The 16,230-nt window shown below is 34.0% G+C and overlaps 3 protein-coding genes and 2 non-coding genes across 5 annotated transcripts; 2 read left to right on the plus strand and 3 right to left on the minus strand.

Moving 5' to 3' along the window:
- The first annotated feature begins 96 nt into the window (after window positions 1–96).
- LOC123221354 lies at window positions 97–7,098 on the plus strand. Its single transcript, XM_044644203.1, has 16 exons — window positions 97–372; window positions 645–839; window positions 1,105–1,179; window positions 1,284–1,451; window positions 1,685–1,848; window positions 2,714–2,935; window positions 3,098–3,224; window positions 3,611–3,799; window positions 4,267–4,353; window positions 4,527–4,687; window positions 5,132–5,251; window positions 5,441–5,666; window positions 6,089–6,148; window positions 6,224–6,397; window positions 6,482–6,591; window positions 6,703–7,098. The coding sequence occupies exons 1-16, from the start codon at window positions 112–114 to the stop codon at window positions 6,866–6,868; spliced, it is 2,505 nt and encodes an 834-aa protein (XP_044500138.1). The 5' UTR covers window positions 97–111; the 3' UTR covers window positions 6,869–7,098.
- Window positions 7,099–8,175: 1,077 nt separating this feature from the next.
- Window positions 8,176–8,263, minus strand: LOC123222254. The gene has a single exon (XR_006503577.1). It is a non-coding gene; the product is annotated as a small nucleolar RNA snoR118 (small nucleolar RNA).
- A 55-nt stretch (window positions 8,264–8,318) lies between these two features.
- LOC123222233 lies at window positions 8,319–8,390 on the minus strand. Its single transcript, XR_006503556.1, has one exon. It is a non-coding gene; the product is annotated as a small nucleolar RNA R66 (small nucleolar RNA).
- Window positions 8,391–11,363: 2,973 nt separating this feature from the next.
- Window positions 11,364–12,098, plus strand: LOC123221730 (calcium-binding protein CP1-like). Its single transcript, XM_044644632.1, has one exon. It carries the CDS (start codon window positions 11,469–11,471, stop codon window positions 11,976–11,978), a length of 510 nt encoding a protein of 169 aa, XP_044500567.1. The 5' UTR covers window positions 11,364–11,468; the 3' UTR covers window positions 11,979–12,098.
- A 964-nt stretch (window positions 12,099–13,062) lies between these two features.
- LOC123221728 (DNA replication complex GINS protein SLD5) lies at window positions 13,063–15,523 on the minus strand. The gene is made up of 6 exons (XM_044644631.1): window positions 15,174–15,523; window positions 14,978–15,100; window positions 14,751–14,833; window positions 14,543–14,652; window positions 13,428–13,503; window positions 13,063–13,352 (listed from the first exon to the last, which is right to left on the minus strand). Exons 1-6 carry the CDS (start codon window positions 15,348–15,350, stop codon window positions 13,259–13,261), a joined length of 663 nt encoding a protein of 220 aa, XP_044500566.1. The 5' UTR covers window positions 15,351–15,523; the 3' UTR covers window positions 13,063–13,258.
- Between the last annotated feature and the right edge of the window lie 707 nt (window positions 15,524–16,230).

Genomic DNA, 16,230 nt, shown 5'->3' on the forward strand with positions numbered 1-16,230 from the left:
GCGGGTTTTAAAACGTGCCCGCCCGCCCTTGAACAATCCGACTGTTAACCGTAATTAATTGCAAGAATAGCGGGCATTTTGGTAATTAGGTATTTACTCATATTCAGTTCAATGCTTTCCTTCAAAAGAACGACGAGCAGCCGATCATTTGCTCGTTTGTCTCCACAGAACTCAGAAATGAAATCGAAAACTGGCTTCTTATTTTTATTTCCGCTAATTTTGGCGCTGAGTGAACTCGTTTTCCAGTCCGATTCAGCTCAACAACCTTTCCGGCGAGACCCCGGTCATCCTCAGTGGCACCACGGAGCTTTTCACGATGTCCGAGACAGTGTCCGATCCGATGTCCGCCGCATGCTCCACACACGTGCCGAGGTCATTTAGTTTCCATTCATTTCATTATCAGAAATTGAATTACAGTTTAGTTGCTCTGTAATTGTAATTGATTCATCAATTTATTATATTTTCGATGATTATTATGCAAATTTGATGTGGCTATTTTATTTTTAAAGAAATTCTGAGAGTAAGTAGTTTGCTAGTATTGAAATTGAATGATATAGTTTTGCTTTTAAGAACTGGAAAATTTGCGTTATTAATCTGTGTTGAAAGTGACGTTGTAGTGTGACTCATAGCAAAGTTTTTTGCAGGTTCCGCTTCAGGTACCGTTGGAAGTGAATGTAGTATTGATTGGGTTTAGTGGCGATGGTGGTTATAGATACTCCTTAGATACTCACAAATTGGAGGAGTTTCTTAAAGTTAGCTTTCTGACTCACAGACCGGCATGTCAAGAGACAGGAGATCCTCTTGATATTGAGCATCACATTGTCTATAATGTTTACCCTGTAAGTTTTTGTTGCAATTGATAAAGAATTTTTTATTTTATGTGTTGGATTTATGCTCCAATGAGACAGCAAACAGAAAAAGCGAATTTTCAAGGTTATGCATGTGTGTGTGCTTGCGTAAGTTATTGAATGTGGATTTATAACTCAAAATTTGAAAGGGATTACTTTATGTGAGGTAACTGTTGGTTTTATCATCGATGATCAGAGGTTAGTATGGCTGATAACTCATCCCAGGTGTTGGTTTTCATATTGTTTCTGACTGCAGGCTGGACAGCCTGAAATGATAGCTATTGAGAAGGCACTGAAAGAGGCAATGGTTCGATCTGGGACTGCTAGAGAGGTAATTGCTATTGTTTCTATTGATTTCATAGTTGATTGTTTTAAGGAAAATTATCCCTTTCAGTTATGTGAGATAAATTGCTGATTGTGATTTGCATATTCTAGGCTGAGTTTGGACGAGAGGTGCCTGCATTTGACGTAGAAGCGACAGCTGTGGAGCCAATATTTCGTAGGCTGTATTCCTACATATTTGACATGGAAAATGGTGAATTTTCTGCTGGAGAGATGGATAGACCTGTACCCAGTGCTATATTTATTGTCAACTTTGATAAGGTGTGAGCTGCAATCAAAGTCCATCGATGTGAACATCACTTTTGCAAAGTTTTATGTATTGAGAAACTTTATTCACATGACTCTAGCATCTGTGACGTTCTGCTGATAATATATTTTCATCCTTCTCATGGTAATCTTTCTTATCAGTGCATTGTCACTCATTTTCTTTTCTATTCTTTTTTTTCCTTTTTGGGGGATTGTGGGACTGGGGGCTGGTTTCACATCGTTTTCAGGTCAGAATGGACCCTAGAAACAAAGAAATTGATCTCGACAGTCTAATGTATGGAAAAATTTCCCAGCTGACTGACGAGGACTTGAAAAAACAAGATGGAGATTATATTTATCGTTATCGGTACAATGGAGGTGCAGCATCTCAAGTTTGGCTTGGCTCTGGCAGGTATACTAAACATAATCATGTTTCGTATGGTCTTGGAGCTGACATTCCCATTTAAGTTTCCTTTCTGCATAAGCAATGCAATTTATAGTTGAAGATATTCAATGCATTTAGAGATTCTAATTCTTATACAATATCTTTTCTGAATGCTTCTAATCATATTAAAAGACTTGATTGGTACAGTGCAATCCTAAAAAATTTAATTGATTGAAATGTAATAAGGGAAATTATGCAAGACATAAATGGGCAGACTTTAAGGAAAAACCTTCTTTTTTTTTTTTTTTTTTTTTTTTTTTTTTTGGGAAAGAAGAGCTTGAAAACTCTAACTGACATGGTAACAAAATGTTCCATTTGAAAGATGATCAGGAAAATATTTGTAGCTGTGTTGCTTGACATTTGGAGCACAAATTGAACCATGTAAAAGCAATGTTTCTATAGTAACTAATGTCAGTACATTTTAAAATACAAGTTAGGTTTTGGATTATATAATTTTGGACAATCTATGACATTCACTTTTCCAATGATGTTTAGAAAATTTAATAATTTGCTGTGGGTGATAAGCAAGAGCTTCTTGGCACTATCAGGAGAAGTGTTAACTAGGATCACATCTGTGTCAATTTTTCGAATTCTATGTGTTGCACTGTTTTTCCCAAGCTATCATTGCTAGTGCCACCTTGAAGTTTAGTTAAATTAATGAAATATAAACGAAGTTGGAATCATGTGCGTGTTTTATAATTTATGTTGCATTAATCAGTTGATCTCTTGTAGAGATCAGATACTATCTGCAAGCAAAATATGAGGATACTGCTAAGTGAATCCTTATTGTCTTTCTATGTGTTTGAGTCTGATTTTCTGCCATACTGTTCAGATTTGTTGTGATCGACCTCTCAGCAGGCCCTTGCACATATGGAAAAATCGAAACCGAAGAGGGGAGTGTAAGTCATAGAACATTGCCACGAATTCGGAACATGATGTTCTCAAGAGGTTGGGGTGGTGCATTCGGTGATAAGACCAGCCATGATATTTTTGTTGGACAACTTGCCAGCTTGATATCAACCACTATTGAGCATGTAATTGCTCCAGATGTTCGGTAATTCACTACAACTTCTCTTTTACTATGAATCTTTTGGATATCTGCTTGAAAAATAATTCAATCGGTAAACCTAGGGTTTAGACTTAGTTTAAATAGCTATCATTTCATTGACTTTGATGCATTGCGGAACCTAATTATTTTTTAAGTCCGTGAACTCAGGTTTGAGACTGTTGATATGACAACAAGGTTGCTTATACCAATCATCGTCCTCCAAAACCATAATCGGTATAATATTATGGAAAAGGGCCATAATTACTCCATAGATGTTGAAGCAATAGAAAGAGAGGTTGGTTACTTTATCTAGAATAATTTCTTGATATTTGTATGCTAGCTTGCAAGTTAGTCAGCACAAGCTATCTATGATTAAAGTTTTTGGGGCAGTTTGTCATAATTAAAATTTTTGTTGTATCTTAGTTTAGTTTTTTGGAAATTGTTAGGGGAATTTACATTGAGATTTGATGACAATGAGGAAGGATAATCTTTAACCCTTTCATTTATGGTAGTTAGATCAAGGCTTTGCTAACTCGTGTTGCAAGAATTTGAGACTTACCCCAGGAGGATATTACATTCAGTGAAATTCTTTTGTGACACATTAGTATCTAAAGTTAATGAATATGGGTATTAAATGTACTTAACTGACAGAGCTAATATGATATAATTTTCTTTTTCTAGGTGAAGAAACTTGTTCATGAAGGGCAAGAAGTAGTGATAGTTGGGGGCTCACATGGATTGCATCGTCATGAGAAGCTGGCTATTGCTGTGTCTAAAGCTATGCGTGGCCATTCTGTGCAAGAAACAAGAAAGGATGGGCGTTTCCATGTTCAAACAAAGACATATTTAGATGGTGCCATGCTTAAAGAAGTGAGTTTTTTATTTGATTCTGTTTAACTATTAATGATTATTGCTATATTACTAGGGATTAAGTTTTCGGTGATGCACTTACAAGTGTGAAAATGTTATTTGTTGCCAGAAATTGGTTTTAGTAATCAGGACAACCTCCCAACAAGAATAAAGTACAGTTTGTACTGTTTCCGCAGCCATTTTTTTTGAAAGTATTTTTCGCCTGGTGTTGTGTCTTATGTGAAGATATTTTGAGCATGAGGATGGTACTGCTTTTATCTTGTGAAATGATTTTGCCTCTAATGCTATTTGCCCTATAGTCGTTCTTTCTTTGTTCTTCCCCTTAGTTTCTTCAAATTTTTAGAACCATAATTATATGCTATAAGATTTGGCTTACTGAATGAAAAGGGGGGAAGGTAATTTTAGATGTGGATAAGTAGTTTAAATATAAGCACTTGTTCAAAAGTTTTCAAAAATGTTCATTGCAGGAGATGGAGAGGTCTGCTGATGTGTTAGCTGCTGGTTTACTTGAAGTGGCGGACCCATCCCTTTCGAGTAAATTTTTCCTTCGCCAGGTCATTATTATTTTCTACATATATGCACAGTCATACAAGATATCTTGATTTTCTTTGGCTGACCTTTGTTGTGAATGATCTCTGTGCATTACATACAAAGTGAAATGTTACTTCAAGGATTTTCTACTCTACTTTTGTCTTTATGGCCCTAAATTCAATTGTGTGTCCTGCAGCACTGGATGGATCATCCAGATGATTTAGGTGATTCGATTCTGAAGCATAAACCCCTCTGGGCTACTTATGGTTCCAAACTGGGCAAGGATAAGAAGAAAAAGAAAATACCAAAGAAAGAAGGGAATCTGTACCGAACTTATGGGACAAGAGTTGTTCCTGTGTGAGCATGCCATCTTTTCTTCCACTGAAAATATAAAATCATTTGCTTGATATGTTTTGTGAATATGGTATTCAGAAACAATATGTTTTAAAATATAAAATCTTTTGGATGCCTTGCATTGTTTGATCTTAACAGAGTTTAAAATTTTGTAGTTATGCATATATTTTTGGCTTCTTTCAATTCAGGCGTGTCATGTTAAGCTAGAACTTCACAAGCTTTTATATCAATTGCATTGTGTAAATTGTATACTCTCTATTTAATTTTCTTTGGCTCAATACACCACTATAATGCATGATATAGTGATAAATAACTGTTCAATTACTTTTGAATCCACGGTTAGTTTTAGGTAACATCGTGCACTTGCTTAATATGCTGCGTAAAGCTGAAGATAGGAAGTTAATTTTGAGAATGATTTGTGCAATATATGTTGAACATTTTCTGCAGCTTTGTGCTTTCATTAGCTGATGTGGATCCACACCTTATGATGGAGGATGAAAGCCTTGTCTGGACAAGTAAAGATGTTGTCATAGTACTTGAGCATCAAAATGAAAAGATACCGCTGAGGTAGGTGACACTATTTTTCTTATTTGTTTTCTGCAATTTATGGTCATCTTGTGAAAATTTTCAATCTGCAATGTTTGTTTTTAAATGGACTATTTAGTACATCTGGCTTCTGGTACCAAATATCTTTTTTCCATCTTTCTCTGCTACATTCTGATCTTGAAATTTTTGCTCATATGTTTTTGTTGACAGTTATGTGTCTGAAACTGAGAGAAGGCATGCCTTTCCATCACAGGCACAGCGCCATATATTAGCAGGGTGTGCTTCTGCTGTGGGTGGACTGAGTGCTCCATATGAAAAGGCTTCTCATGTACATGAAAGGCCAGTTGTGGATTGGCTCTGGGCGACAGGTTGTCATCCGTTTGGACCATTTGCTAATACTTCTCAGATCAGTGAAATACTCAAGGATGTAGCATTGGTAAGAACATTTCTTTCTACCAATATAATATTCAGAGTAAACAATTTTTAGCTGTTTTCTGTATTTAGGCCTCTAAAGCCTTAACAGTGAGCTCAGGAGATTTGTGTTTTCATGAAACAGAAGAATGATGAAAAGTGACATTCATGGTTCTGAATACCAATTAAAAAAAAAGGAAAAATTTTGAATGTAAATGATAACAATAATGATAATGATAACGAACAGAGCCTAATAATTCACAGCATATTGATGCATCAGAATTGCTTTTAGGACAACTGGATATGTCTATATATTTTATGCTTTATGGATGTAGTTTCAATTCTCTGGTTTGAATGTTACTTGTTGGTGGATGTTACCACTTTTGTTCTCAAAGTGGATTCTCTGTTAATGATGGGCATCTGAATATGCTTAATTATTCATGATAGAGGAACACAATTTATGCTCGTGTGGATTCAGCACTTAGAAGAATTCGAGATACATCAGAGGTAATTTGATCTAAATTTTAGTATTTGTTATATATATGGTAATGACTTGATACCATACCTTATTTCTTTTTACAGGCTGTTCAAACGTTTGCCTCAGAATATTTGAAAACCCCGCTTGGTGAGCCTGTAAAGGGCAAAAAGAACAAATCCACCACTGAACTATGGTTGGAGAAGTTTTACAAGAAGACAACTAACCTGCCTGAACCTTATCCACATGAATTAGTTGATCGGTTGGAGAAGTACTTAGATGTAAGTGGTCCATAATCTTACTGTTCTAAGATTGTTTGAACTTCTGGGGTATAATTTTTAAGCTTTTGTATGATCATATAACAGACCCTCGAGGAACAGCTTGTTGATCTGTCTTCCTTGTTATATGACCACCGGCTACAAGAGGCACATTTAAATAGTTCAGAAATCCTTCAGAGTTCCATGTTCACCGAGCAGTAAGTTATCATGCACTACAGATTCTTCAGTCAATTAAAATTGGTGCTTGCATATCTCAAATTGCATTGTTTGAATTTTTATGATAACTTGTGGTATATTTCCGGAAACAGGTATGTAGAACGTGTATTGGTCGGTGAGAAGGAGAAAATGAGGTGCTGTGCTATTGAGTACAAATACCCAGTTCAGTCTTCCCAAACTTTAATCTACGGGGGAATTCTTATGGCTGGATTTATCGTATATTTTCTTGTCATTTTCTTCTCCTCCCCAGTTCGTTGATGTCAAATCCAAATAGCCAAGGAGGAATTGCTTAGCCTAGTGAGATTGTTGTGATTATGGCCTCTTGATTGCATGTTCTAACATGTTGTGTCCATAATCTACATGTAGTTGAAGATTCAAAATTTTGTAACATAAAATGGTATAGAATTTACAAACAAAAGTTTTCGACCAATCTTGCAGAATATTTTTAGGCTCGTCAAAAGCAAAAGAAATTCAGGTTTGTTCTCTAACTTTCAAGATTTTGGCATATTTATTTGTGATTAGTAACCTTCATGAATCATGACTGACTGGTTTATGCACATTTTCTAGTTTCTGTGTAAGGAATTTCCATTTTCTACTTTATGTTTTCACTACCAATGTTTTAAAACCTAGATCAAATCGAGTTTTGATTCAATAGAAGTTCTGGTCCAGATCAAATAGTAAATTATTTTGAAAACCGGATCGACCTATTTGGTTGTATCGAGTTAAGTGGCTAATATGCTATCAGACCAGGTTAAATTGTGGTTTAACCGCTGGAATCATTCCAGTTTACAGTTTGACCATCAAGTCACCTTCATGGTCCAATGCAACATGATTAACAAAATCTTACAAAAATTGTAGAAATTTGGGAAGCCCTTCGTTTGATTAAAAGTTTGACGAGTTGTCTTTTCAATTTAACTTTAATGATTAAATAGATAAAATTGTTTTTATATTATTTTTAGTACTTATTCTGGTAAAGGTAACCGTGAAGATTCTTTAGGCCTGGAAAACAATTGTAAATTTTTACGTTCTTTCTATAACTTAGACGGCCACCGTTCAGGTAGTGTTAAACCGCAATCTTCCCTTTACCTAGACAGCCACCGGCTAGGCAGTTCTAAGAAATGTCACTTACAGTTTATGCTCTCTGAATTTTTATTCTTTACGTTCTCAAGAATTAGAATTAAACTTCAAAATTTTCAGGAAAATATGAAGGTAATGTTGAGTAAGAATTTAAATAAATCTTTGTGTATCATGATTCATGATACAAATAAACATCAACAGCATTGAAACCAGTCTCAAAAGTACAATGGCGTTAAAAGGAATTTAGCAGCTCATTGCCATAATATGTTAATTTGCAGAAGGAATCTGGGCAAAATTTTCGGTGACCCTGAGTTCATAAAGCTTGAACAAAATATTAGACTCGACGATGAATTCCAACTAATTGAAACTTTCCAATTTGGGCCAACTTGAATCAAATCAATTCGTTGGAGCTCAACCCAAAAGAATCCAGCCCTAGTAAGAAACTTATAGTTTGGTAGTGAGAGCTTATAAGGGAATAAGTGTAAAAGGCATCAGACATAGCTTTCTAGGCTGCAAATGTGCATCAAATTAAGCAGTTTTTAACTGCTCAGAGCCCAGTGCATGTTCATCATTTACGATTAGGAATTGAAACTTTTTATTTCGCGAAAAAAAATAAAAAATTAAACAAGGGGACCTCAGAAATAATGCTTGTAATTGTCATCAAGAAACAATCAGGTCTCAAAGATTTCATGCCATCATCGGAGCCCCACAATCTACCAGAACTTGTAAACCATTAAACAAAGAGTTTAAACTGAAAAACACATTTTTAGCAGGATAATAATTCACTGTGCCTGTAGAAAATAAGTCACCAAGGCAAAGCGACTCAACATTCCTGCATAAAATCTATGCCTCTTGAATCTTGAACACACAACAAGATGAGAATCCCAAATCTATAACAATCTTAAAAACATAGGACCCATTGAGAGGCTTCGGTTGTTTTCAAGAAAAATAAAAATAAAAAACACGAAATAAGCCATGAAAACTATAATAAAAAAGAAACCCAGAGAAAGATTTTTCTGCTTTCAGCAAAGTTTTCTTATTTTTCTGCAGATGATGTTGAAGAGATTATATAGTGTCTCTGTGAGGAGGCAATTGAAAAATTAGGGTTTTTATCGAGTTTATAAGTGCAACTCACTCGGATCTATAGTGGACTAGAGGCCCAAGTTTAATGAGCTCCTTTCATATCTTTCAAGCCCAACCCATTGATTTACTGAGCAAAAAAGTACAAAGGAAAATTCTTCAAGTGGTAAATATATGGCTGGATTTGATTCAAAGTGTTCAGCCAAGATTATATTTGTTTTCATAAACTTCATAAATAAGAAGAATTTGAATTAATTTGAATATTTAAATTTAAACTAAGTTAAATTAAAATATTTTTTAATTGAATTTGAGACCCATTTTATTAATCTCAAATTGAATTTTTTAGGTTTTGTTCAGATTTGATCCAAATGGAATTCAGCCCTAAGCATACCTTGTAAATTTTAGATGGTATTTTGATTAAATTTTTAGGATCTAATTTTAGTTTTTTGTGAAGTTTTTTAATTCCAAATTTTAAAATAAATATTTGGTAGTCTTTAAATGCAATGCCTTGATTTTTTTTTTTTTCTGGGATTTTTGTGTTTTAAGTGTTTGAAATGGTATCTCATTATGTAATCTAAGTCGAATAATATAGAAGATACCATGCACAAGTTGGCCAGTAGCTTAGACAAATATTTGTTGAAACGTGGCTACCCAATTTATATCAAACATATTCTTATAAGTAATATGATATATAAGTGATAGGTATATTAATATTAACATATTATTATATGATTGAGTAATTTAATTGTTTATGTATATTAATATCTAATAAGATATTTATAGAAAGAATTATTTCTTTCATTATTCTTTCGATCTTATTTAATCATAACATTAATTTGATGGGAAACAAATTTCTTGTTTTGATACTTTTAATCAAAAAGAGATAATTAATTACCTTTCTTATCAAATTAATTTTTCTATTTGTTGAATAACACACACACATACTTGAGTCGACTTAAATGATGTAAGAGATGATGACGAATCATCATAGAAATAAGAAAAAAATTAAAAAAAGAGTCTCAAAAGAAGAGCTCTGGTAAAGAATTGCCAATGAGTCGAGTTGCTCAGTTGAAGCTTCAATTTGAATAGTTCATTGGAGCCAAACATGGATTTGAATACAAGTTGGTTTGACTTCATTTGATCAAAATATATTATATTGTTATGTATTCTAAAATTTTCTTCCTAGTTACAACTCTAGTTCATTTTTGTAATAGTGATACCGAAAGGTTCACTTGTGTACAAGCAAACAAGTAGTAAATTAAATTTAATTACCTCCAAACATGACTGTCTATTAGTTAATTTTTTTTTTAAATAATTAATTTTTATTTGAGTTAGATTATTTTTTTCACGTTTAATCAAAAGTTATTTTTTTCACCTAATTAAATAATCGATCATGTTAAATAGGTAAAACAAAAATTTAATTATTGATTTTATAATTATTTTATTGGGTAAGTAAAAAGTTCAATCATACTATGCTTCCCGTAAAATCACAAACTGATGTCATTTTTGCAGTTTGGGTGCGCTGCTTTGTCTTCTCTGTTATGTAGTTTTTCCACATGTTGGGATTCTAAGTACAAGTGAAGCTGAAGTTCAAAGATTTCTTTCAATCGGCTGTAAAATTCAGATGAAAACCAAGAAAGTAATGCATGTTTGCATACAATTGGCTGAAAATTTTGATCAAATTTAATCTAATTGTTGCTATCTATAAGGATAAATTTATCTATTCAAAATATAAATGTGATATGAAATAGACAAATGAGAAAGAGTAAAAACAAATCTTCCGTTGATAGCAAACATAAACTTGTAGGCCACACCACATTCCTTTGAGACTTAGATCCTGAGGATTTTTTCTATTCTCGACTTCCTTTGACTTAGGACTTAGTTTTGGTGTCTCTTATGATGTAAGAAAGCTGACACATGTATAACCTACAATTGTGAAAGACTGATTCAAGCGAAATTAAGTCATAGTCAAATCAAATCAATTAAAGTTTAAATTTAAATTAAATTAAATAGTTTATTAACATTTTTTCATTAAAACTCTCTTTTTTTAATGATTAATTTTTTTTTCCCTTTTTAAACAATTCATAATTTTTTTTAGGGTATTATTTATAATTTCAAGCAATTCTAATTTATTATTTTAAATTCGAGATTAGATTGAACTTACCCATATTCAGATTAAATTAGTGCTCTGCTCTGCTCAATCACGAACTGTAAACTATACCAATTATAAGATTAAACAAAGATGGATACATCAATATGATTAAGGTTATGATTACTTTATAATTTTGTATTAATATTAAAAATTTATACAAACTTCTTAAGACCCCATGAGTTGAAAGAGACTGTGATAAAAACCTACCAGTCTTCTTCCTCTTCCTAAGACTCCATGAGTTAAAGGAGACTGCGACAAAAACCTACCAGTCTTCTTCCTCTTCTTCTTCTTCACTCCCTAATGAAACTTCAGCTATCATTCAAGCCCTCTACGTCACCACATACGTATATCGATGTGGCACCCATCATTATTCATGGCTCTTATTTGATCTTTTCAATTAGGTCACATGTTTTTTAAGCCTCTCCTCTCCCTCTATATATACACACACACGCACACACACACACACACACACACACTCACATATATAGCCTATATCTCTGCTTCATTCTCTTCAAGATTTCATAATCTTGGAGCTTTCCAAAACTCAAAATGTGTCCAACCGGCACATCTTTGAAGCCAAAAGCCATGGCAACGACGACGACATGGCCAGATTTCAAGCCAGCGTTCGACGTGCTTGATGTGGACCACGACGGGAAGATTAGCTGCGAGGATTTGAAAACGTTTTACGCAGAATATGGGAAAAACGACAACGACGATGAAGTTATCAACTTAATGATCACTGTTGCGGATTCTAACAAAGACGGGTATGTTGAGTACGACGAGTTTGAACGGGTTTTGAGTTATGGAGGAGGAAACAAGAGAAACGGCGTTAAAGCTGGTGGTGGGGTTCTGGAGGACGCGTTTCGGGTTATGGATAAGGACGGAGACGGAAGATTGAGTTTGAAAGATCTGAAGAGTTACATGAAGTGGGCGGGTTTTAATGCAAGTGATGAAGATATCAAGGCTATGATTAAAGTGGGCGGTGGCGTAGGTGATGAAGAGGAAGGTGTTTCTTTTGATAGGTTGCTGAGGATTCTAGCCGTTGATAATGTTGGCTGATCAAGTCTTTGATTTGTCTTTTTTAGGGTTCTGAGGGAACAATTGTCAATAATCAATTTTCCAAATGTATAATTTTTTTTTTTTTGTTTAATTGCAGTAAATCAACAAGAAAATTCATAATTTTTGTTTGTTTATTGTGATGATGCCAATTGCCAAGTCAAAATGATTCGTCATCGAGTTGGAATGGGGATACCAGCTTTTGCTTTGCCCTAATAATTTTGTTCCATATTCGGTATTTGTTATAATTTCAAAGAATATTGTACAACTGAACTTTCTATCATCAGCTTTCGGTTGAATTCGAACAGGTGCAAACCCCAAGAAACTTGATTTTTAAATAACAAGTTTAAGTTGAAGCTCAGATCTAAGTGATAAATAGTAACATCAAAGGAAGCAACAATTCGCTATAAAAAGTGTATGTATTCTTTCAAATGAAGCAACATTTTTGTCACCAGAGAGAGAGAACTTGTGCATAAATTTTATTTCATTTTCTTCTTAATTAATAAGATCTAAAGTGTTACAGAGATGAATTCAGGAAATCTGTGTTTGCCTTTTTTCTCATTCTGTCTATTATTCATATGTCAATATACACTAGTTTGCAACAGAGCCATTTGCTCTAGGAGCAATTTTAATGAAACTGTAATTTGACATCTACTTGTCCAATGTTCCAAAGCATTGTTTGTAGGGCTTGATTCAAACCAAACCAAGCCTTAATATAGACTGATTTGAATGCAACTCAAATACTAAATGGTCAACTCAAGTTTAAGTTTGCTCAAATTGATAACATATCATAGAATATTACTAACAAGACGAATGATATAACCGATAAGATAAATAGTATTGCCAATAAGATAAATAATATCACAATAAGGAAATTTGAACCAAACTATTGAAACTTGCATTTGACTCAAATTTAATCCTCTGATCAAATTCAACCATAATTGCTTGCATTGAAAACAAGACTCCAGTGAACTATAAAAGTATCACTTACAGGTTTAGAAATAGAAATTTGTTAAATTCTGTCAGATGTCTAAAGATTTCAAGTTCCTGGAGTAGGATAAAAAAATAAATTTAGAGGTACTCGGTATGAATCATGTAGTCCCCTTGCTGGTATAGATGAGAAACACAGGAAATTAAACTGCTTTGGTATAAGTTATGGTCAGTGCTGAATAAATTCAAGCAACTTCTGATACCAGAATTCATCTTCTGATGAGGCTTATGCCACCACCAGCGACAAACAAAAATTTTTCAGTATAATTTGCAGCATGATCTTACAGTATTCTTCAAACTAAATCAATCTGCACACCAATTTTATCCTCTATTACCTTGTAAAGCACGAAGGATACATCATGACGCTCCATTTCCAGGGGTCTTTCACTGCCAGATTGAAATGAAATTTAATCAGACAGTTTTAGTTCAAGTTCATGAAGAGAATGCAAGATTGTAGAGTACCTGTCAACAAGCCGGAGAGACACAAAATTGTTGCTGCCCTTGCAGGCTACAAATGTGTCCAATTGTGGCTCTGGCACTGTAATTAATACAAATAAAAAGGCATATTCAATATTAACATAGCTTACGTGAATTAATCCTTTATTACAACTCATAGCAACAATTCATTTTGGGATATGACCAAAGCCAAAGCAGACTGTAGCTCAACAGTCAACCCAATCAAGAAGTTAGTAAATACTGTTGAAGCACAAGAAACATATAAAATGGAACAGGAAAAGATGAAGCCATGTCTAAATACACAATATCCAAGAGCTCAGCAAAATTTGTAGTATAATTTCGCATGCAAGACAAGGTTACTAGAGTAAAACAATAAAAAGATGCAACTAGATCTCAGACAAAAGCCTATTAAACAACTACAACCTCATTATTAGTAGTCATCAGCTCATAAAAGTACAGTTGCAGCTTCATTTCCTCAAACAAATATAGAAATCAAGGACACAGAAAAACTTATAAAGATTAACAAGCTATTCAACAGTAAAATGAGGGACAAAACTAAGGACCAAGGCGTTATTCAATGGGCAACATCAATTGGAATAACACCAATGAGAAACAGAACATGAAAGTGATTTTTGTAAAATATGGCCCGACACATATAAATTGAGATCATCAAGCTTAAAAGCAGTATGAATTATAAGAAGCAAAATTTTACAGCCATAGTAGAAACAGATGATACCCCTTGATAAGGATTTTAAAAGGTAAGTTTCCCTTCAAAACAATTATCTGTGTAGGTAAAACTCAGCAGATCCAAACTCTAAAGTTTAATTAAAGAATCAATAGTCTGCGTCCTTACAACATCCAAAGAAATGTTCAGTATGGAAATTGAAACTTTAGGCATTGAAAATTAAGCTCGAAACAACACAAACTATATTTCATAACAAACTTCCTTTGCCAAGCCACAGAAAATCCAGAAAAAAAAAAAAAAAAAACAGGTCAATGACTTAATGATCCATACGCACACAAATGAGTAATATCATGGATAGAACATATATATACAGTAATGAAGTAGATAAGCAAATAAAAATATTTGGAAGCTACAAGTTGCAAATGTGATTAAGTACCCATGTCATCCTCTTCACTGATTATGGATTGCTTTCTAGCAGACTGATAATTATCAGGCAACTTAGACAGGACAGTCTCTTCAAGATGTTTTTCCATATCGTCAATACACCTATAGTCATACATTCACATCCACAAAATGATAAACTCAAGACTTATTTGTATTCCATAATAAGGACAAAAGATACCAAAAAAACAAAAAACCTTCACCTTTTAACAAAAATTTTCTCTGGTTCAGAGAGCCGGCTCCGTAAAGTATCATTCTTCCAGTTGTAGAACATATATTTCTCAATCTGCAACACCCAACTTCTTAATAAAACACAGATGAAACTCAATTTATTCAATAGTATTCTTACTTCTTAGCACAATATGTATTAATTTGACTCTTTTTGCTTTCAAAAATTCAAATTCCATAAATAATCAAAGCCAGCACTTACCTTCTGGAGCCGAACTCGAAGATAAGATCTCAATAAAAACTGAGCCCTGTCTAAATCCATCTGGTAAAGTGACACGGTGAGTGGATCCATTCCACTTCCTTCAAATTCCTCCACTGTTTCTTCCTACAAACAAATTCACATCAACAAAAACATTATCACAAGCGCTAAAATTAGGGTTTCAAAATTTGTGAATTACCATTAATTGAATCTGCTCTCTAGCTCTCTTAACCAACTGCGCCTGAAATTGAAGAATCTCCGGAGCCGCTTTCTCGTTACGCCATGCAGTTTTGAGAAGCTCCACGTCGGTTGTCGACATCAGCGTCTCGTATTCGTCCATCCCTGCCGTCGATCCGTCTCCCAGATCCTCAGCCATCGGATCCGATCTTCCACCAGAAATGTAGAGAGAGGGAAAACATAAAAAATTTACGAGAGTTTGGCGCTAAAAGAGGTGGGAAAAGAAGAATGATCAGGTGTGGTTGATGATACAGATCGCGAGTTTGTGCGTGAATCTAACGCCATCGGATTAGTCAAGGAAACGGACGGTCGTGATGGGGTTTGATTCACGGACAAACTTGAGGTATGTACCCATCATCTCTTTTCGGGCTTTTCGGTTCTTACGATAATGATTGGATTGATTGATGGCTATGGGCTTCGGGTTTTTACAGGGAAAATCGACGGTTGGAGGCTCAGTCATGCTCCGCTATGCTGCTTACGTGGTTCATTCTTCTCTGTAGGTTTGAAAGTTAAATATTAAGATACGAGATTTACTTTGTTTCTCTCTCATTAATGGAAATTTGTTTGACTTCACTCTTAATTTCCGATTGTCATAGTCAACTATTAATATTAACATAATATTATATGAATTAACGATGGGTTTTATTAATAGGTTTGTAATAATTTAATTATTTATTTAAAAATATATATTAGTATATCAAATTCCTTAACAACTTTTATATCAAAATTAATTTTTTTTAATCTGATTTAAGACAAATTTTCAAATTTAAAGTTAAAGAATTTATAAAAAAGAATCTACACAATCAAATCTTGAAGGAGTCAAACCCTTGATTATCAACTATTAATTATAAAGCTTAATGACAAATCCCTAATAATATTAATGAAAGAAAAGATAATTAACTCAACCTACAAACAGCAAAAACTTTTGCTATGATTGAATAATGTAAGAGTGGATTCATCAAGCCATATAGAGCCCAAGATTGGTGCAAGTTTAGATCTAATATATAATATTCATTTTG

The sequence above is a fragment of the Mangifera indica genome, chromosome 7, assembly GCF_011075055.1.
Source record: "Mangifera indica cultivar Alphonso chromosome 7, CATAS_Mindica_2.1, whole genome shotgun sequence".
In the NCBI taxonomy this organism is placed as follows: domain Eukaryota; kingdom Viridiplantae; phylum Streptophyta; class Magnoliopsida; order Sapindales; family Anacardiaceae; genus Mangifera; species Mangifera indica.

Bases quoted from the DNA above. Each gene is read 5' to 3' on its own strand.
- LOC123221354 (XM_044644203.1), top strand. From the start codon at position 112: ATGCTTTCCTTCAAAAGAACGACGAGCAGCCGATCATTTGCTCGTTTG. The intron at 840-1,104 runs GTAAGTTTTTGT...TTCTGACTGCAG, and splicing joins TTGTCTATAATGTTTACCCT to GCTGGACAGCCTGAAATGAT. The intron at 5,667-6,088 runs GTAAGAACATTT...TATTCATGATAG, and splicing joins TACTCAAGGATGTAGCATTG to AGGAACACAATTTATGCTCG.
- LOC123221730 (XM_044644632.1), top strand. From the start codon at position 11,469: ATGTGTCCAACCGGCACATCTTTGAAGCCAAAAGCCATGGCAACGACG.
- LOC123221728 (XM_044644631.1), bottom strand. From the start codon at position 15,350: ATGGCTGAGGATCTGGGAGACGGATCGACGGCAGGGATGGACGAATAC. The intron at 14,653-14,750 runs GTGAAGGTTTTT...GTATGACTATAG, and splicing joins GAGAAAATTTTTGTTAAAAG to GTGTATTGACGATATGGAAA. The intron at 13,353-13,427 runs GTACTCTACAAT...TCAATCTGGCAG, and splicing joins TCTCTCCGGCTTGTTGACAG to TGAAAGACCCCTGGAAATGG.